We start from the raw sequence: 22938 nt of genomic DNA, 5'->3' as shown, positions 1-22938 counted from the left end.
TTTTTCCCTTTGTTTCTATACATAATTTTACAGTGACAATGTATTAAGAATTTCCACAGGAGATATATTAAAAACTAAGCTTATGGGACACCTGGGTGGCAAGTGGTTGAGTGTCTGCCTTTGGCTCAGGGCATGATCCCAGAGTCCCGGGATCAAGTCCCACATCGGGCTTCCTGCATGCATGGAGCCTGCTTCTCCTTCTGCCTATCTCTGCCTCTCTTTCTGTGTTTCTCATGAATAAATAAATAAATCTTAAAAAAAAATAAAAAAATAAGCTTACAAATATATATTCTATTACAAAAATTATGCCTTTTAGTGTTGTCTAAATAAAGATATTGAATGTAAATGATAACCATTCTATTACAAGTTTTCTGAACCAAGTTGCTAACATCATCATTATAAAATTTTCAGGGTTTGCTCTGCAATGTAAAACCATGCAAAAAGTGAAAATTTTTAGGCTTAAAATACTTAGCAATTTAAATCAATTGAATTAATTTTAAATGTGAAAAAAGGGATCAAAAAGACACAGGAGAAAACCACTAATTACTCCTCTTTCAGAACCCATTACATTCAACAAACTTAATAGTACCTTTTACCTCCTATTTTAAGAAGAAATCTGATATACATATAGGGAGATCAATTATTTTAACAATATTTTAATCTTAAAAATAAAAATTGGTATGCCAATCTTAATTTTGTGAAGAGAAAGAAAACCATCACCAAAGATATTCATTAACCTCTTAATATACTCCCTCCTTCCTCTGTAAATTCACAAGAATTACAGCTAACAATTTTAATGGAAAAAAATGTTTTATTTATAAATTGAAACCTGTAAAATTTAACTTTATTTTTTATTTTTTTATTAAATATTTTATTTATTCATTCACAAGAGACACACAGAGAGAGAGAGGCAGAGACACAGGCAGAGGGAGAAGCAGGCTCCATGCGGGGAGCCCGATGCAGGACTGGATCCCGGGACTCCAGGATCACGCCCTGGAGGCCGAAAGCAGGCTCTAAACCGCTGAGCCACCCAGGGATCCTAAAATTTAACTTTAAAACCACTACCTCAAGCTTCTTTTTCGGCTACCACCAAATATTTATTCTGAATGGCCATTGTAACAAAAACTTAACAATACTTTGTCATGATTCTAGACTAGTGTTACTCGACCTAATGGGTTCCAAATGTTAAAACACACACACACACACACACACACTCACTCACTCACACTCTCTCTCTCTCTCTCTTCAGCCCTAATAACAAATTCTCAGTTACTACATTCATATTAGAATATTACATAAAATTTCAAAAAAGACTAGCAAACCTATCCGCTCAAGGCACTAATATATAAATAACCACATTTTTTCAACATTTCCCAAAGAGAACACTACCAATTTTCTTTATAAATACTTAAAAAACCAAGCTCAGAAAATCAGACATTTTCCCAAAATAAAAACTCAAATGTGGTCAAAATAAATATTTCATATCCTCTGAAATAATGCACTCTTTCAAAACTTACCTATACATAAAACTAGAAAATTCTACAATCTATATTAATTAGGTAAAAAATAAACTTCAAGTACTTAAATCCACCTATTGTTCCAACAAAAGGCAACCCAATCTTTTGTAAACAATTGTACATTAAAATAGACATAAAATATTAAAAAGTTAACATTTTCTCCTGAAAAGGTGAATACTAAAAATAAAGATTATCTATTTAAAAATCAAGTTCAACTTAATAACAGTAAAAAAAGAAAAATAAATAACAGTAAGTATTTTTGCTAGCAGGATTAGGACATATAGAAAACTATAAATTTGCTTATCAAAAAGGAAGTGATTTTTATACCAAGCCTATGAAAAAACAACTTACATTAAGCTATATTCTGCTTAACTAAATGAATTTTATCTTATTAAATATGACTAATGCTTCATTTATTCTTTGGGATGGAGACCAATTCAGAATGGGGCAGAGCAACAGGAAGCTATTTCATTAGGAATATAACTGGAAAAAAAATAAATTAAAATAAAATAAACCAAACTCAAGAATATGAGTAGAAGAAAAATTTGATGAAATACCTCTCTAATCAGTAAATTTCTGATTTTTTTAAAGATTTGTATAGACCTTTAAAGTCAAAGCAATGAAAAAATTAAAAAATAAAGTCAAAGCAATGACTTGTAACAGTGATTTTGGTATCTTTTATTGTGTATTCATGCCTAATTGTTATTATTCAAAGAATTAAAATAAGCTAAATGGAGGAGGTATTAATTTAATATGCTTAGAGGAACTATTAATTTTTCTGTCTTTAAAAAAACAACTTTTGGGATGCCTGGGTGACTCAGTGGTTGAGCGTCTGTCTGCCTTTGATTCAGGACATGATCCTAGGGTGCAGGATCGAGTACCACATCAGGCTCCTTGTGAGGAGCCTGCTTCTCCCTCTGCCTATGTCTCTGCCTCTCTCTCTGTGTCTCTCATGAATAAATAAATAAAACCTATTAAAAAAAAAAACTTTCAGAATCTTAATTCCCTTGCCTCATTATGGATTTATACTAAAAAAAAAATCAGGAATTAGTAATGATCTCTGCATGATTATTTAAGTATTCAGAAGTACTAAAAGATGAAATTGATCCATAATAAAATCTGGAAATTTATTTCAGACTTACTGTCTAACATGACATATTTCTTTATAATTTGTACCTTTCAAAGACATTTACCTCCTTAAAATAAATTTGGCTAATGAAGCATTAATAAAAAACTATAGATTCATAGCACTATTACTCCCAACAGTTTTATAAAGACAAAGGAACACACAGTATATATCTAACAGTGGTTTCATCTGTCCCCAAATTAAATCCTTCTGTACTACTTTCAAAATGTGCTAATGTACATAATAAAACACTGAAAAATATAGCCCAAATATCAAGAAGTATTACTCTGAAGCAAAAGAATACATGAAAATAGTGGATGAAGAAAATGTGTATATGTATAAATATATATACATTTACACACAAAACATGAGTTAGCATTTTCTTACTATATCATATTTAGTTAAGAACAAATACATACAAACATATGTGTTAAACAAAATAAAGCAAAGTAGTATCCATCCAAATGTAAACAGCACTGAAAAGTACAAATAAATAGAAATCATACTCTTATTTCACTAAAGGCAATGTAATACAGACCTGTTGAGAGTACTGTATTTAGTTTTGAGCCTTGCACTTAGTATTACTTAAAGAGTAATATATAGATGTAGGAGAACATTTTAAAGTAAAGTTGAAAATAACAGCAAACGGTTTAAACAACATGAAGAAAGATTACTAGATTTAGGATGGGCTGGATTAGGAGAAAGTTAACGGGCCATGAAATATTATCATGTAAAACTTTTGAAGGTAACATTTTTTAATAGCATGTAATTAGCTGAGATTTTTTTCCTTAAAAAGAGCAAATCAAAGATGAGGATGAATTACAAAATCTCTGAAATGAATTCTGTTTTTAAATTTTAAGTGACAAAACACAATCTAACAAAGAAAACTATCCAATGAGACATATAGTTGATCTACAAAAAAACTAAAACCAGGAGAAATAAAATATACTACAACAAATCTTCTGACAATTAATACTAAGGACATGTCCAAATTATTTTTTATATTAGAATTATACAGTGTTAAATAGAGAAAAGTGATATATTATCAAAATAACCTGGAAAGCTTTTTCTAAATATACAGTGATTTCCTTATTTATTCATTCTAGAACTGGGGAGTGTGGAGGGACAGGAGATGGTTTGAGAAGGGTGAAAATATGTATTTATTATATATTATGGATATGTACATTATGGAGAAAACCACCCAGGTGATTGATATACCTACTGCTGTATAGCATTTGATGGAGAATTTGTTTTAACTGATACGTTAATTATAGCTTAGAAATATTTTTGTCAGATGAATTTGCAGAAACCTAATTTTACCTGTATTATAGAAAAATCAACTGAAGTGCCTATATCAAGTTAGTATTTCTTATATTTTTAAGGTAGTTAAAAAAATACTAATGTTTTATGAAAAATTAGATTTAGGTATGAGCTATAAAACTATTCAACATTACCTATAAAATAGATACAATTAGTTTAAAATTCAGTTGTAGAAAAACTATTCTAGGTCCTACCTACTCTCTAAGGTGTTTCATAATAACCCAAGGGAATTACAACAAAAAATTATAAGAACATTTTAAAAACAATTTTATATAATTTTTATTTACACTTTAGGATTTAAACAGCTTGCTGGTAACATCCTTTGTGAGGCAACATAGTCTTTTTTTAAATTTGAAACTATTTAAACTTCAAGATAGGCTCACTAATTCTTTTCAAGGGCAAGCAACAAACATGTTAGCTGAAAAGAGCCAATTTAATGATTATTTGTAACAGAGACTTGATTATGTGAGCCTAGAGAGCCTCCCCACCTCTGTCTCCCCTGTGAAGGAGGAGGTCTTTGTGTGCTTTTGTGTGGCGGTTCCACCGAATTCATTACAATAGAGATGGACATTTCATATTCATAACGATCCAACATCTGAGCAATCTTCTTTCGAGATACACCATGTTTATTCCTCCTACCAAAAAAAAAATAAAAGGATTTTAATTCTTTAGAATGTGCAGGCCTAGAGATTAAACTGTTTTAGAGTAACAGAGTACAGATTCTAAATTATGTTTTGCAAATAAATACTAAAAGATACATCTCATTTACCTACATTTTAGATAAAAAAAAGTTATACTGGCTCTCAAAAAGTTTAATAATATTTTAAAAAGGCTTAAAGACACCATAAATCATAACAAAATGTTAACTGATAATATCCCTCTTCCTCACATAAAACTAACTACCAATTCACTGAACCATGGAGTTAACCCCTTCCCCTTAAAACAAAATTGAAGATTATGAGACAGTGTTTTGGGAATTACACAGGAACTGAGTGGACTTTTACAATTATAAAAATCAATATAAAATATTTATCACTTTTCAAAGTTATTTTAGGACACTTCCTATTGCATTTTTAAAATTTATTATCAATTCCAAATTACTGTTAGAGACAACAACTTGGGCATATTTCACAAACATAATGTTGAGTGACAGAAACTAGACACAATGAACACATTCTGTATTTATATAAAGTTTGAAAAAAATTAAACTATGGTGTTAGACAAAATATGTTTTAGAAAAATAAAAAAACATAAAAAAAGAAAAAAGAAAAAAAAGACACATTAAAGAAAAAAAAGACACATTAAAGAAAATAATTCCCACCAAGGAATTATTACTGGGAAAGGAATTCAAAGAACTTCTGAGGTGTTGATAATGTTCTTGTAACATGGGTACCAGTTAAATGAGTATTTGCCTTACAAGAAATTTGTTAAGCTGTAAATTTATATTATATGTAATTTTCTCTGAATTTAATTATGACAACAAAAAGTGATTTTAAAATTATACTTGAACCTCAAAAAACATTTTACAATTTATTTTACCCTTGTAGTTTTCTATAACTTGACTTGGACAGGCAAAACACATAGGAATATACTTTATATTTACTGTTACAGTTCTAGATTTACTAATGCTAATTCATTTTTCCCAGAAAAGGGACACAAAGGAAATGTTTACTTTTTAAAATTACTGAGGTTCATGTTAAAGATTAGAAAAGCAAAAAGGACTAGAAGACAAAAAAAAAAAAAAGAGGAACCTGAGGTTGAAATTGGCAAAATATGACTAAATTCGCAAGATGTTAAATTGACTTTATTTTGTAAAGTCAAATATTAAGAATACTAATACATTTCGACGGTCCCTCAAATGTTAATGAAGCCTAACTGTATTTCATCAATTCATTTATTCTGCATTAATCCAAACAGCTTTAGTTTTTAAATTTGTCTCTTCTACCTGAGGTGTAATAAACACACACAGAAGCAGATGAATAATACTAGTTATTAATTTATCCATTTTACTCATGTATGAACACATAGTGTGCAAATCAGAAAGGGAAAAAGGGTAACCAAATGAATAAAAGGCAAGGGAAAAAGAAATTAGTTGAATACCATACACAGAATAACAGCTATAAGTTGGAAGAGGGCAAGCTGAGGTGGAAGAAAAAAATGTTTGTTTGTTTGTTGGTTTTTTTAAAGGAAGGGATGGTTGCACATTTCTGTGAATATACAGTTGACCCTTGAACACAAGTTCAAACTGTGCCAGGTCCACTTACACGTGGCTTTTTCAATAAATACAGTACAGTAAAAAAGCCACGTGTAAGTGGACCTAATACAGTACTGTAAATGTACTTTTTCTTCCTTGATTTTCCTAGTAACATCTTTTCTCTAGCTTACTTGATTGTAAGAATACAGTACATGATACATGTAACTAAATATAGGTGTTAATCAACTGTTTATGTTATCAGTAAGGTTTTTGGTCAACAGCAGGCTATTAGTAGTTAAGATTGGGGGGGATCAAAGTCATCATCAAAAATTGACTCAAAAATCCATTATTTATGGATTTTTAACTGTCCCAGGGGGTCAGCACCCCTAACTCCTGCATTAAGAGTCAACTGTAGGGATCCCTGGGTGGCGCAGCGGTTTGGCGCCTGCCTTTGGCCCAGGGCGCGATCCTGGAGACCCGGGATCGAATCCCACGTCGGGCTCCCGGTGCATGGAGCCTGCTTCTCCCTCTGCCTGTGTCTCTGCCTCTCTCTCTCTCTCTCTGTATGACTATCATAAATAAATAAAAAATAAAAAATAAAAAAATAAAAAAAAAGTCAACTGTACTGAAAACCATGAATTGTACACTTTTAATGCATAAATTGTATGGTACGTGAATTATTTTTCAAAGTTGTTACCAAAAGCAGAGAAGGAGAATAAAAACAAAGAAAGAAAAAGAGTCATAGGAAAACCAGTGACATGAGGGGAAAGAGATAAAGGTAAACACAAATGGAAGGCCAGGGATGAAAGGAATAAAAGTCCACAATCCCTCACCACAAATTTTGAAATTAAAATGGCCTAAGAACTCAGTTTTCTGTTGACTCATGTGGCAGCAAAATCTAACCAAACCTATACTCATTTGGCAGCACAATCTACTCAGAATGAAAGTACATTATGCAGAATCTTTCTTATCTACTTAGAGGACTAGTAGTGATATGTCACAGGAAAAAAAATAGAATATGTGATGATGACACGCTACCCCAAACTCTGCTACGGGCATTATGATTATGTGTATGCATTATATTACCTTTGTATTAAAAAAAACAAACAAAAACAGACCCTGAATTCTAAAACACAGATTACAAGGATCTCGGTTTATGAATCTATAGAGTATGAATCTATAGTAGTAAAGATGGTAAAGAGAGAGAAGATGACCCAGGTAAAAAGATGATGTGACCTAAAATGGGAAGAAAAGTTTGAAAAGTGATGCAGGTAAGTAGCCTACTTCACTTTTCCCTCAAAGTGTTCTAGATCCCTGCTAGCATTCAATAACTATGAAGCAATGTAGGAATTTACATAAGAGAAAGTAACACACACACTTAACAAGGAAAATTTAATAAAATTGATCAAGGCAAGGTATCCCAAGAAACGTTGAATTTAAGTCAATGTTCCTCTTGACAGAAAGTGAAAACAGTCCCTATTCACAAATAGCAAACATATGACAAGCAAAAGCTAGTAAAGAAACTGTGAAAAGGAGAAGAGAAAGGAAAAAAGATAAAGATTCAAAAAATTTTTTCAAAGATAAAGGATTCAAAAAAAATTTGAGTGCCTTACTTTTCTAATTCTTCAGGATCAAATTTCCACCAAGTTTCAGGTTCATGAAACTCTACTCTGTATCCTTTTCCTATGGCCTATACAAAGGAAAGGAAGAAAACAAAAACCCAGAGAATACTTCTTAAAGTAAAAAAAGAAGTCAGATAAATAGAGGCTTCATTTAGACAATATTTCTAAATTTGTTTGATCAGGGAAATTTTACTTTTAAATAATATGGTTTATAAAAATGTTAAGACCACATAACTGGACAATTTCGAATTACTGTCTTCAAGTCCAGGCAAAACTAACAAGATGAGCATATTTTTTAGTAAGTACCATTCCCAGTTTTTTAAAAACCAAGTTAACAAACACACCTCTTTAGAAAACAGGGACAAATGTTTATGTAATGAAGATCAAAGTAACCAAAATTTCAGAGTATGAAAAAAATGGTAAGAATAAAATATTAAAACTCTCCCATATCACATATTTACCATTTCCACATATGGTTTCATTTCCCAAGCTTGTGTATTAGTGTTGTCTATTATAACTGGAGATCTCCCCTGATTGATAGCTTGTTTTGCTGAAATAAAAAATAAATTTAAAAAACAAAAACAGAAACCAGAGAACTATTAGAATAAAATATATGAAATAAAACTTAAATATTCATTATTAAGAAATTTCCTATATCTCTGTATTTAAAACCAAAACTATGCAATCTCTTGAGTTAGTGTCATGAACAAAAAAGAGGACTCCACTAGATTACTAGATTAAAAGAGAATTAAGAGACATAACCACAGGTAATGTGTATTCTCTGGACCAGCTGCTGGTGTTGACAATGACATTTGGGGAAAAACATTTTGTTGAGCTACAGGTAAGGAAGCCTTGAGTCTAGAGCTAACTTTGATTTACAGGAAATACAAGAGCAAGTTACACTGAATACAGTCTGAGTATGAAAAGAGGTAAACATTTATTGACATGGAAAGATGGAAGACTGTTAACTGAAAATTGCAAATTATAACACAATATGTAAGTATACCCTTATTATGGTCAAAATATAGAGATCTGGGAAGAGAAACTAAATATCCTAAGTGGTCATCTGAGGGTAATGGTAGTATCAGCAATATATGCTTATCTATATTCTCCAATGTTCTACAATTACAAATAATGTTTCTGAAATAAGAACTTACATACCAAGTAGCTAAGGACCACAGTTCAACTGACTTTGTAAGTCTTTCTTAGGACTAGCAATTCTCAAATTGGAGCCGGCATCACATAGAAATTTTCTAAACTACATCTTCCTATCCCTTTGCCCTCTCTTTCCCCAAGAGGTAATAAGAATCACTGCCACAGTGAGCCACTGTTAACGACAGAGGTGTGTGTACCCCTAAATGTAAATAGACAAGAAACATAATCAAGAACCTACAATACAATTTAAAAGGCTGAGGCAAAAGGCAATGATATAGGAGTTTTGTTGGGACTTAAAATCAAAACACTAAGTTCTATATAATGAAAACACTTACATGGATGTCTAAGGGTGAGAGAGAATTCTAAGGGTTAAATTATAATGACTATGGTGGAATATATATTTGGGAGAATATGTCTTGAAATACCAAAAGAACTTTAGAATTTGGGTCATAAATAGGATATCAAGATGCTATCATCTTACAGTGTTCTATCCTCAATCATAAATAGTGATAAACTCTTTCATTAAAAAAAAAATTGCTAAACTAATTGTCTTAATGTCTGATAGTTAGGCTGGCACCTGTTAAGGTGTTATATCCTAGAAGAGCAGCTTAATAATAAGATTAAATCTCTGATTTGCAGGAATGAGATGATGATCTACTTTTCATGAAAAATCATAATGCAATACCACATTCCAGTGTACTCTAGGAGGAAAGAGTTTCTAAGTAAACAATGTTTGACTACCCAAATAATGAGAGTCATTTCTTAAACAAAATAACTACATACTCTAAGAGACAGAATGACACCCTGGAGAGGTTTTTAATTTATAGGTGATCTAACATGAATTTAGGATTCTTCTAATAACACACATGAAGCAGAGATTGCCAGAATAGTAGCTGGCATTTAAAAATATTCAATAAACATCTGTTGAAAAGAAAAATTTAGTTCTAAGTATCATACTTATAACTCGCAAAATGTATAACAATTGTTAGTTATCATTACTATCATTACCTTGGAAAAATCTGTTATAATAAAACTAGTAGTTTATCGAAACACCATTTTTTGTTTAGCAAGTATTAACTCACATGGCATGAAATTTCAATGTAATATTCTAGACTGGTATTGCAAAGAGAAAAAAATTGTCCTACACAAACACATTTCACAGTTCTCCAACAGTATAGTGACTGCTTATTCATTCCACTCATCACCTACTACTAGTGCCCTTAACTTTAGTCCAATAACTCCAAATATTTTTCAGAATTGCAATACCATTATTACTTGATTTATGCAGTAATGTTCTGTGGCATAATGCTCTGTGGAGAATCCTAGAGTGTCAGAGAACCAACACTAGGAAATAATCTCAAAATCAAACTTATTTCACATTAAAGATTTTACTCAAAGATATCCTGAAATTCCTTACTGTGAAAATTGACAATTAAAAAGAAAAGCATTCATCCTGTTCTTCCTGTATATACTGTACTTTAGGACAACCCTAAAGCTATTTCTTTCTTTTTTTTTTTTCCTAAAGCTATTTCTAGGTGAAATGTTCTTCATTATAGAAGAATTCTAACATGGAAGGAATCTTAAACCTAGAAAATCACCATTTTGCAATGTTTAATGAAACGTCTCATTCGGGAAACAGTTCACTGATGGATAAAACCATTACATGTAAGTTTGATAGGGAACTTGATAATGGAGAGAGTAGGCGGTCTCTTTGAAGCTATTAATCAATCTTAGTATTATTAAAACTAGGACAACTAGACATATGCTTATGAAAAAAAAATAACTTGAAACTAACAAATCCTCCTGTCTAGAACTAAGTTCTATTTAAGGAAATAGAGGAGAAAGAAGAACAGGTTAAATAGCTACCACAAGGAAGCAAACAGACAACTAAAAAATATGGGACATTCTATAGGACAACCAACCAATTTCTGCAACAAATTAATGTTATAAAGGCAAAAAGAAGGGATTAAAAAAAGGATAGATATTACTGTACTTAAAACCAAATGCACTGCCAGGATCTGGCTTGTATCCTGATTCAAAGAGAACAAGTGTAAAGACAACAGGAAATTTCATTACAAGCTGGATATTATATGATGTCAAGGAATTGTCTTTTTTTTTTTCTTTTTTAAGTGTGATGATGGCACTGCAGTTAAATAAGATGCTGTTAAATAAGAAAAAGGTTACTTTGAAACACACGATATGCAGTCAATGTTCAAATCACTATTCCAGAATGAGAAAATATTGACTGATATGCTTCTAAAAAAGTATTAAAGTACATTTTTTGTAGAGTAATGTCAATAGGGAAAACTTTAATATTCAAAGACCTTATATTAAGCCTTAGAAAACATCAGCATTTATTACTCTTAGGGAAATAGCTTTGGGGAATATATAACAGTATGAAGAGTTCTTTGAATTTATTCATGAGGTATAAAATAAAGGCTATCAAAATATCCTACACCTCTATTTTATCAGCTTATATTGGTACACTATTTACAGTTTACAAAATATACCTATTTAAATTCTCTAATTTGTCAATAACCTAATAAAGTAAAGCAAGTGTAACTTCTGATGAAAAAATTGGGTCTCAAAGCTATTTCAATGGCCTGCCAAAGTCATTCAGCTGGTAAAAGTTAAGTCAAGAATAAAAACTCAAGTCTTCTGACTCCTAGTCAAATACACCATCCCAGAGACTTGGCCCAAAACAAACCTCTGTTCTGGTTCCAGTCATGGGCATCACCAAGTTGATTAACATTATACCTGTACCCATCTTGGTGGTGAAAATAGTCATCAGTGCTGAACACAATGCCATCACGACTCTGACCAAGCAGAATTCTGTTAATAAAAGAAATCACAAAGTGCCATTTATAACCATCAAAAAAATAAGCCACATAGGAAAGGTTATTAAATGAATCTCTGGTACTTACCTGTAAATATACTGCAAACAGAATAATAGTACAGGAGCTGAACCTTAAAAGTTTTCAGATTTCAAATGTCACTTCACACTTAAATCTACACAATTACAACCAGGTACTTTTTTAGGTGGCATTTGTATTTAGTGGAAAATGGTGGAAGGGATTAAGAATATAAGAGTATAGTCTTGGGATGATTCAAGAATACATACCTCCTAATACAAAGGAATAAGAAGGACTTCGACTATTAAAATAAACATCTCTCTCCTTTCCTCAGCTTATTATAAAATTGTATACAGGCATACCTCAGAGAGATTGCAGGTTCAGTTTCACACCACAATAAACTGAGTACCACAATAAAGAGAGTCAAAATTAATTTTTGGTTTCCCAGTACATAAAAGTTATTATTAAAAAAACAATGTATACACCTTAATTCAAAAATATTTTATTGCTAAGAAATGCTAACCATCATCTAAGCTTTTAGCGAGTTGTAATCTTTTTGCTGGTAGAGGGTCTTGCCTCAATGTTGATAGATGCTGACTGATCAGGGTGGTAGTTGCTGAAGGCTGGGGTGGCTGTGGCAATTTTCTAAAATAGGACAATGAAGTTTACCCCATCCATTGGCTCTTCCTTTCATAAACAATTTCTCTGTAACATGTGATGGTGTTTGATAACATTTTACTCACAAGAGAACTTCTTTGAAAATCAGAGTTAATCTTCTCAAACTCTGCCATGGCTTTAGCAACTAAGTTTATGGAGTATTCTAAATCTTTTGTTGTCATTTCAATAATCTTTATAGCATCTTCACTAGTGGACTTCATCTCAAGAAACCACTTTCCTTGCTATCCATGAGATTGCAGCAATGCAGTCCCATCTTTAGGCCCCATTTCTAATTCTAGCTCTCTTGCTGTTTCCACCACATCCACAGTTGTCTCCTCCACTGAAGACCTGAACCCTTCAAAGTCATCCATAAGTTTGGCATCAACTTCTAAACTCCTCTTCATATTAATATTGCCCTCACCCTATGAATCATAAATATTCTTAAGGGCAACTGAAATGGTGAATCCTTTCCAGAAGGTTTTCAATTTGCTCTGCCCAGATCCTTCAGAGAATCAGTGTGTATGGCAGCTACAGCCTTAAAAACTGTATTTCTTAATAATAAGACTTGAAAATCAAAATTACTCCTTGATTCATGAGCTGAAGAATGAATGTTGTGGAAGCAGGCATGAAATCAACATTAATCTTGTTCAACATCTCCACCAGAGCTCTTAAGACCAGGTGCATTGTTAATGAACAGTAATATTTTGAAAGGAATCTTTTTCTCTGAGCCAAAGGTCTCAACAGCGGGCTTCCAATATTCAGTAAACTGCAGTGTAAACAAATATGCCATCATTTAGGCCTTGTTGTTCCATCTATAGAGCAAAGACAGAGTACATTTAGCATAATTTTTAAGGGCCCTAGGATTTTCAGAATGGTAAACGAACACTACCTTCAACTGAGTCATCAGCTGCCTTAGCCCAAGAAGAGTCAGCTTCTTCTGAAGCTAAAGCACTGACTTCTCTAGCTATAAAAATCCTACACAGCAACTTATTCCAGTAGAAGGCCATTTGTCTACATTGAAAATCTGTCACTTTTGTAGCTACTTTTATTTATCTTAACTAGATCTTCACTAATTATCTAAGCTAGATCTTGCTACAGCTTCTACACTAGCACTTGCTGCTTTACCTTGTACTTTTATGTTACGGAGACAGCTTCTTTCCTTAAACCTCATGAACCAGCCTCTGCCAGCTTCTAACTTTTCTTTTATAGCTTCCTCAGCTCTCTCAGCCTTCACAGAATTACAGTTAGGACTCTGGATTAGGCTTTGGTTTAAGAGAATGTTGTGGCTGGTTTGATCTATTATCCAGACTATTTCGCTTTCTTTTCATTTGTGTGTTCACTGGAGTAGCACTTTTGATTTCCTTCAAGACCCTTTTCTTGTACTCACAACTTGGCTATCTGTTTGGCTCAAGAAGCCTTATCTAGACTTCTGACATGCTTAATCCTAACTAAACTTAATCACTTCCAGCCTGTGATTTTAAAGTGAGAGATGTGCAACTCCCCCTTTCACTTGAACACTTTGAGGCCATTGTAATTTATTGGCCTAATTTCAATATTGTTGTGTCTCAGGGAATGAGAAAGGCCTGAAAACAGGAGAGAGATGGGAAAAGAGCAGGTTGGTGGAGCAGTCAGAATATATACAATGCTTACCAATTAAGCTTGCCATCTTATACGGGTGCAGCGCATGAGACCCCAAAACAACTACAATAGTAACATCAAAGATGACTGATCACAGATCACCATAACAAATATATTAACAAAAAAGTCTGAAATATTGTAAGACTATCCAAGTGACATAAGGACACTAAGTGAGCAAATGCTGTTGGAAGAATGGAGCCAAAAGCTTGCTTGACACAGGGTTACCACAAACCTTCAATTTGTAAAAAGTGCAGTATCTATGATGTGCAATTAAACAAGTTATGTTTGTATATTTTATAGAAAATGCATATACAAAAATTTTAAAAATTTAAACATGCATTTCCACTTACAGAATTATAGTTCAAATTATTTCAAGCAAAGCAAGTGAAATTAAATGGTTGGTTGGTTGTGAAGCTAGAGTTGGATATCTTATTTAAGCCAGCATGATTTTCTCAAAATATGCCATCTAACATATTTGGCATCTTACTTGTTATAACCTAGAATATAAAAATGCTACTATGGGCTGCCTGGATGGTTCAGTCAGTTAAGCATTCAACTCTTGATCTCAGCTCAGGTCTTGATCTCAGGGTTCTGAGTTCAAGCTTCTCATTGGGGAAAAAAAAAAAAAAAAAAAGCTACAATATTAGCACTCCAAACCAAAGCTCAATTACCTAAAATGATTTTGATCATAATCAACCTCATGATGCCTAGTTATATTTAACAGTACCATAAAACTGTTACCATCTTTCTTAAATACCATTTCATTTTTTCCATTCTATTACATTATTACCAGTGATTTTTCAAATATTAATAATATAATACTACAAGAGTATAGAGGCTTTTCTCTCCAAAAAATGTTTTAACCTCAAAAAAGGTGGGGGTGGGGGAGGCATGGAGACAGAGGGTAGGAGATAGCAAATCAATTTACATCATTAAACCAAGTAAACATCAAACATGAATAAATCTCTATGAAGAATATCTTAAGAATATAAATCATAGTTATAGCAAACAATTTTAGGTTAGAGACTTTTTCCTTTCAGACTGTTCATGCAGCTTTTTAAAATTCCCTGAATTAAAAAAAATAAAAAATAAAAAAAAAATAATAAAATTCCCTGAATTATCTCAAACTATAAAGCTATATTTTGGGGACTTATATTAAAAAAAATACTTATAATCAATTTGGATATATCTGATGCCATATTAATCACTTGAGTCAAAAATAAATTACTTGGGAATATTAGTATTTCCACAATTCTTATAGTCCAATTCTATTAAAACTCTCACAAGTTAAATTAGGTATTAAAATGAACTCTCCAAACATTAAAACTTAGAACTCTGAAAAATCAAGTGTCTAATAAAAAAAAAATGAGATATGGGCTCACTGGCTACTTGATTTACATTTTTTCATGTCTATCTTTTTGAAACTTTACTGAATGACAAGCATTTTATCTACATCCCATTTAATATTCATAACACCCTTGCTTATTTGACATTTACAAATCCAGAAAAAGAAAATGATTTCAAAAAAAAAAAAAAAGAAAGAAAAGAAAATGATTTCAGAAATCAGGCCACCAGAGTAGAGTTACATAGATGCATGGGGGAGCCAAAACCAATGGCCTACAAACCAATGGCTTACACAGATGCATGGGGGAGCCAAAACCAATGGCTTACAACCAATCCCTGCCTCCTGGTATTCACATATAATCCCTTCCCCGTAACTGTGGGTAGAAGTCAGTGACTAGTTTCCAACTAATAGAATATGGCAGTTAAAAGAAATGTCACTTCTGAGACTAGATTACAGAAAAAAAAAGTGGCTTCTGTCTTGGGCTCAGAGCTGGCTCACTTTGTTTCATCACGCTGTGAGTGGTGAGCAGTACAAGGAGCACAAAACCAAGGGAGGTCTCCAGCCTATACACAACCAGAAACGAACTGAGGCCCCCTCACCCAACAGCTCACAAGAACTAAGTCTTCACAACAACCTCAAGAGAGATCTTCCAAGCAGATCCACCCCAAAATAAACCTTCAGATCAGAACACAGCCCTAGGCAACATCTTAATCACAGCATTGTTAAAGACTCTGACCCAGAGGCACCCAGATAATTGCTTGCAGACTCCTGTCCTTCAGAAACTGTGAAATGTTTGTTGCTTTAACTCAGTTTTTAATAAGGTAATTTGTTACACAGCCATAGATAACTAACGCAGTCCATGCTTATAAAATTCACTTAAGAACAAGTGAATCTTGTTCTTTTTTTAAAATATTTTTTAAAGATTTTATTTATTTATTTATTTATGAGAGACACAGAGAGAGAGAGGCAGAGACACAGGCAGAGGGAGAAGCAGGCTCCATGCAGGGACCCCGACATGGGACTCGATCCAGGGTCTCCAGAATCAGGCCCTGGGCTGAAGGTGGTGCTAAACCAGCTGAGCCATCGGGGCTGTCCTGAATCCTGTTCTTTAACCCAGTTTTGGGAACCCTATTTCCTCACATGGCCTATTATGAAAGTTAACTTTAATAGGTTTTTTCATACTTTGTTTTTAAAATTTCTAAGAACTGTACATTATTTTTAGTACACCCATGTGCATATACAAAGAGAAGTGATTTTCCCAAAAATATCTGAATAGAATTGATACTTTAATTAACTCTTTATCTCCTTAATTACTGAGTGACCCTGCATACCTCGATCCCAGAATCACTCTACAGGGGCACTTCACTCTCTTGACACTCCTTCAATTAAGAATACAGAAGAAAAGATCTACAAAAGAAAAGGTCAGTCTTTCCTCCAGAGTTTAAACTGAGATCTCCAAAAGCAGGGAGATCTCTTTTTATTTTTTTTTTGAAGATCTCTTTTTAAAGAGATTTCTTTTTAAACTGTAATTGCTTATGATTGCTACAACAAATTACCACAAATTTGGTGGTTTAAGACAATGTGCATAGTTCTGAAGGTCAGAAATCTGAAATTAATTCCACTGGGCTAAAAATCAAGGTGTAGGTAGGCTGGCATTCCGCCTGCCAGCTCCAAAGGAGAACCTGTCTCCTTGCCAAATTTTCCAGCTTCTAAAAGTTATCTGCATATCTGGGCTTATAGTCCCTTCTTCCATCTTCAAAACCAGCAGTGTGACATCTTCTCTCCACTTTGAAAATACTTGTGTTTATCTCTGATCAACATCAACTCCCAATATTTTCCTAATACAGTAATAATTAGTCTGTTTCTGAAAATACATTCTCTCATTGGTGAAATCAGTACAGTAGAAGAAATGCATATTGGCTAAAACATTTTAGGTTCACCCTTTCTCCTCATATGAACAGGGTATAGGAATTCTAGCAAAATGTATAGCCTACACCCTGAGGAATGACACCCAAGGCTTGATCCCTAAATGGTCCCATGTCCAATCACTGACTTAGAGGATTCTGTTTAGCTGATACAATTAAAATGGTAACAAAATTCCACATTTAGAATTTGTTGAATTGTGCCTGAGACAAACCTTTCATCAAAGTGCTGTCGGTTTGTGTAAAAGGACAAAGAGGACTTTCACATACCTACAAAGATGGATAAACTGTTTTGCACTAGCTTACTCATAAATATTTAAAGTCTGTATTTGTGTTAGAATTTAACCTAAAACTGATTTCATTAAAATCTGTTAGCAAGTTGTGGGTAAGCAACTTAGTAAAAACTTGGTAATGACAAATACTATATGAGTTCAGAAGGATTACAGAGGACTGAGATGATAAACCAAAACCTCAAAAAGCAGAGGCATTTGAGAGAACCTCTGAATAAGTGAGGTCCTAAAACAATGAACGAACAAGTAAGTCTCTGCGGTGGAGGGTAGGTGCTAGTCCAAGTGCAGAAAGAAATGAAGATGGAGAGGTGGGTAAAAACTAAATTAAGGAAGAAGAGGACTTGAATACTACCCCCCAAAGAATTTGAACATTAACCTCCTGTGCTCATTACCACACAATACTAAATAATGGTACCTTTAATTTAGTGCCCCAAATGAACCCAACTCCGATCTACCAAATCTTACTCCTTTCTTTCTTCAAAGCTCATTTTGAAAGCTAACTCCTATATAAAGCCATTCCCCACCACAGAATAAATGGCTTTCTATCCAATCCCAACCAACCAATCTTAAGTCATACAAAATGTGAAGAACCTAAACAGGTACTCCTGCTTCTTTAAACAAGCTCCTGAAAGTCAGGAGTCAGGTATAGGGCCATGGATGCAACAGATATTAAAGTGAAGGCGCAGGGAAAAAACACATTTTCATTTACACCTCTAGTTTGACCTCCTACCAGTTCTTTGGACTTCTCCCAAGTCCTTTAACCCGAACTTATCCTCTTAAGCCTCTGCTCCTTCTATGAAATGAAAACAACACAACCCACCTTACAAGATTTTTATATATGAAAGTACTCTAGACTGTAAATCATGATACAAATGGTAGTTACTAATATAGCTTGCATTCTTATACATTTGATTCCTCAAATATGCATATTATATATAATCGCATCTATCACCTTCCACTTGTTATGTCTCCTTGAAATTTTATTGTACTACCACTACTTTATTCATCTTCAGTTTCAACATACCCCAATGTCATTCCAAATCTAATCCTTCCTTCTCAAATTTATTTTATACCCACACCTAGTCAGGTGACCCTAGCTAGGAGATTCCTATAATTTCCAAATTTCAACTATTTCTTTCCTCTGTCATTATATTCTAAATCTAGGAGACTACCCATGTTTGTGAGACTTCATTCGATTTCTATCCTTTCTAAAGAGTTGGAAGTTTCATCTTCTCTACGAAATCTTCGTTAAAATAAGAAGAATCAAGTCGCCTGGGCAGCTCAGTCAGGTTAGCATCTGCCTTGGCTCAGTTTAAGATCTCAGGGTCTCAGGATAGAGTCCCTAGAAGTCTGGCTCTCTGCTCAGCAGGGAGTCTGCTTCTTCCCTCTATGTGTGCCTCCCCTCCTCCATGCTCTCTTGCTCTCTCAAATAAATTTTTAAAAATATTTTAAAAATAAGAATCAAAATGCAAAGACCTAAATTTAAATTCATTTACAAAAATCACAGCTTACAATTTAGCTTGAAATGTATCCTAAGTGTAATCTTTAATTTATTGCTTCTGGAGAAACTTCTGTTTAGATTGTTTTTGCAAGTAAATATAAATTCATAAAATGGTTCTTTGGACTTTTTTTATCCTTCCTGGAAGACACCAAACAATTTTCCTTTTCTCCTGATCTGGCATAAATCTTGAGTCATCCTACAAAAACTGTGAACAATTCGTCCTGCTTTTCTTTGTATTATTTTTCACAACTGCACAAATGAATTCAAGTGCATCAATATTCTTTTTTAAAAATGCAAACAAAAACAGAAATTTGAAACATTTTGTTATACAATAAAACATAACCAGTTCTAACTCGATTTATAACTCAGGTACTACTTATTTCACACTCCTTAAATTTAAAGAACAAAGAGAGTTCCCTCTACCAATCAAAGGTATAAATACGGCACAGTGCTAAAAACAAACTCACACCTCCTTTCCTTGGTTTATCTCATTTGCTTCTCACAATTATTCCAGAAAAATAACAATTCTCATTCTATTAACAGATAGCAAAACTTGTCCAAGGCCATAAAGTTTGAAATAAGTGGATCAAAAACCCAAATCTTCCAACCCCAAGTCCAGTTCTTCTTGGAGAGCTGACCTAAAAAGGGAAGGCCAGTACAGTTCTCAAATAGCATTTACTTACATCACTGTCATAATTATACATGGTATATCTATTTTTAAAACTCTCAGCAGAATCTTTATATGCCAGTTCTCCTTTCCTCCATCAGAAAACATATTTTTAAATATTCACACTGTCAGATGTCATTATCAAATGTTAACAAAGATTTTCTACTAGAAACATGGATGCATTTGTCATTGATTACTATTATCTACGATTTTTAAGTGAATTACCAAGCATTCACTTGGTATCCTTTACTCACCGAGACAACGTTGTTTTCCCAGAACCAGGCAAACCTCTTAAAAGAATAAGTAACTTCTGCAATTTATTTAACTTTTCCTCTTGAAAATGCTGGTTCATAAGCCTGCCTGTTCCATTATGCTTGTCCATAGGATTTTCCCAGCATCCTTCCCTGGTTTCACAGAAACCATTACTCACATATTCATCTTGCTCACTGTAGTCATTTGTAGAGGAATGATCTCTACTGGTATTCTCACTACAGTCAATATAGTCATTGTTCGGATCAAAAGTCAAACAATTCCAATTAATGTGACAACTATTTACATAATACCCATTTTGATGCTGAAAGCCATCTTGGACATGGAAAATATTTGATGGTGGATTTGGTGGAGCACTGAATCTTTGAATATTTAAATGATAGTTAAAACTGGGAGGAGGAGGACCATGGGGTACTATAAAAGAATGCACTGATTGCCATTCAGGCCTGAAGGAAGTAAATGAATCATCACAAAATGTAGGTATTACTTGTCCATTATAAGGATATTTGCCTGGCTCGTTCCCCACGTGCTGTTGGTAACCACAATGTGACTGAAGAACATTACTATTATCTCTTTCCTTTCCTTCTTCAGATTTTAACAAATCATTATTATGATCCTGACAATATGTAACAAGTTTTTCCTCAGAGGGTTCAGGTTCATTATAACTGCCTTCCAAATCATCTTTCTCATTTTCAAGCTCTTCAATTTCTTTGTAAAACTGGAATAATTCATTGTCAAGTTCTGATACTTTAGAGTTGAATTTCTGTTTCTGTTCTCGTCTCCCTTTGCCATCTATACCACTGCTGGTGACGGAGTGATTTCCCCTTTCGTTACATTTCTTCTTCTCAGGAGGTTTGTAAATGGGTCCTATAAATGCTTTACTTGTGCTATATATCTCATCATCTGTGGATACCAATGCAGGACCTGGATCAATGGATTCAATAACATCTGATCTACTATTACTACACATCTCTTCATGCACAGGTTTCAGTGAGTCTGTAGCTTTGGTTTTGTCCTTCTGAGCATAAATATGTCCTCTGACATCAACAGTGGTCACAGGGACCCAATCACTCCCAGTTTTCTCTTGGATTCTGAGAAAATTAGCACTACCACGATGGGAAAAAACATAAGTCTCTTCAGCTGACTTCAATTTTTTATAGCATGGTTCACCTGTTATTTCTTCACCATGACCCAAGGATTTCGCTTCAATTTCACCATAAGGCATCTGAGGAGCAAATAAATCATATAACTAATAGCTAATATTTTAAATATCTAAACAAAAGTTTTTCAGAAACAAGAAAATAGAAAAGACATTTAAATGGTAATATTTTCCTAAAATACAAAAATTACAAAGTTGTAATTTTATAACCACTATTTAAGTATTGTTATAATGATTTATTCAGGGGAGGGGCCTCACGGAAGGTAAGTACAAATGTCTTTTTTAAAAAAAGATCTCGGGGATCCCTGGGTGGCTCAGCGGATTAGCGCCTGCCTTTGGCCCGGGGAGTGATCCTGGAGACCTGGGATCAAGTCCCGCGTCGGGCTCCGGGTGTGGAGCCTGCTTCTCCCTCTGCCTGTGTGTCTGCCTCTCTTTCTCTGTGTGTCTATCATGAATAAATAAATAAAATCTTACAAAAATAAAAAAATAAAAAAAGACAGATCTCACCTTTAATCTAAATGATGCATTTCTGAACTTAAAGAACTTGAAGAATTTAAGTTTGGTAAACTGAATCAATAATATATATTTTGATGATATAGGTACACAACTATGTACTAAAATGGAGAGTAAATCTTAAATCTGCCAGCCAAAGTGCCACATATCCAAACCAGTTGTGACAAATGTTTCCATAAACTGTTTAAAACCACTATATGCTTCGGAGTAAATGGATCCAGCTCCCAAACCTCAGCATCTCCTCAGTAATCAAATTTGACAGACCCTATTCCTATGAGTAGTGTACACGTGGTTTCCAAATGGGTATAGTCCATTAATTTAAAAGAAAAAAAAAATAACTTCAGTTGCACTAAGTATGACTCAAATATGTCATGTTATGTTTAGAAATCCGGCAATTCCCAATCAAAGCGTTCATGTTTTCCACATGCTTGGTCTATGTCGAAGATAAATTCTGCCTCCCTTGAAATTTCTTAAGGGCCTTCAAAACTGCAATCCCAAAGGCTGTTTCACTCAATATTTCTTCATTCTGCCCGCCCTCTGGTATTCTCCAACAGGAGATAACAAGAAAAGGGCAAAAAAGACGAACTAGACAGCGATACAGGTAGGCCCACAGAAACAAAAAGAATACAACTGCAAAGAACGCCATCCTATCGGAACCCCCTCTCCCTGCCTCCAACCACCTCTCAGGTTCTCATTTCCTCATTCGAAATATCATTAAGAGTCTCCAGGAACAGTGAGACAACAGCATGGCCTATACACAACCCGAGTCCGCCGGCCTCCCGACCTCCAAGGAAGGCGGCCCGGGCAAAAGTGCGTCACCCAGTTTCTTTCTCCCACGGAGACATGCTCAGGTTCTGTATAGGAATTCAATAGATCTCCTAGACTCATAGGTTCACTCTGGGTTTCCACGTTTACAAAGCTTATCAGAGGGGTGCTCTTAGCCCAGAGCAGACGAGATGCCAAAAACCCAGAAAAACGTCACCACCACTACCCCACCCTTAAAATGGGGTGTTTACTCACCTTACACTACATTGACTGTGACTTCCCAATAAAATCGCAGTCTAGAAAGACACGAACATCTGAAAAGACGAAAGCAACGCGCAAACACCACCCCAAAGCAGAGAGGAACTAACGCCCAAGCCCTCGGCATCTGGGGACCTGCACCGCCGTACGCAAGATGGCTGCCACCT

At 34.0% G+C, this 22938-nt stretch overlaps 1 protein-coding gene across 13 annotated transcripts in view; it reads right to left on the bottom strand.

The window, feature by feature from the left end:
* N4BP2L2 (NEDD4 binding protein 2 like 2) overlaps nucleotides 1–22930 on the bottom strand; it is a 72611-nt gene extending 49681 nt beyond the window's left edge. For 4 of the 13 annotated variants that reach the window (XM_025462544.3, XM_035718470.2, XM_035718459.2 and 1 more), the window contains exons 1-5: nucleotides 20061–21301; nucleotides 11642–11766; nucleotides 8241–8329; nucleotides 7771–7847; nucleotides 4452–4598 (exon numbers count right to left, since the gene is read on the bottom strand). In XM_025462544.3, coding sequence (XP_025318329.3) covers nucleotides 4452–4598; nucleotides 7771–7847; nucleotides 8241–8329; nucleotides 11642–11766; nucleotides 20061–21301 — 1679 coding nt within the window. Of the gene's footprint in view, nucleotides 1–4382; nucleotides 4599–7770; nucleotides 7848–8240; nucleotides 8330–11641; nucleotides 11767–12272; nucleotides 13256–20060; nucleotides 21302–22768 lie in introns of those variants that run through there. The other 9 variants (XM_035718465.2, XM_035718464.2, XM_049101165.1 and 6 more) reach the window with 9 other exon arrangements.
* Between the last annotated feature and the right edge of the window lie 8 nt (nucleotides 22931–22938).

This window comes from Canis lupus, chromosome 25 (genome assembly GCF_003254725.2).
Source record: "Canis lupus dingo isolate Sandy chromosome 25, ASM325472v2, whole genome shotgun sequence".
Taxonomy (NCBI): Eukaryota; Metazoa; Chordata; class Mammalia; order Carnivora; family Canidae; genus Canis; species Canis lupus.
This window is presented reverse-complemented; position numbering and strand designations above follow the sequence as displayed.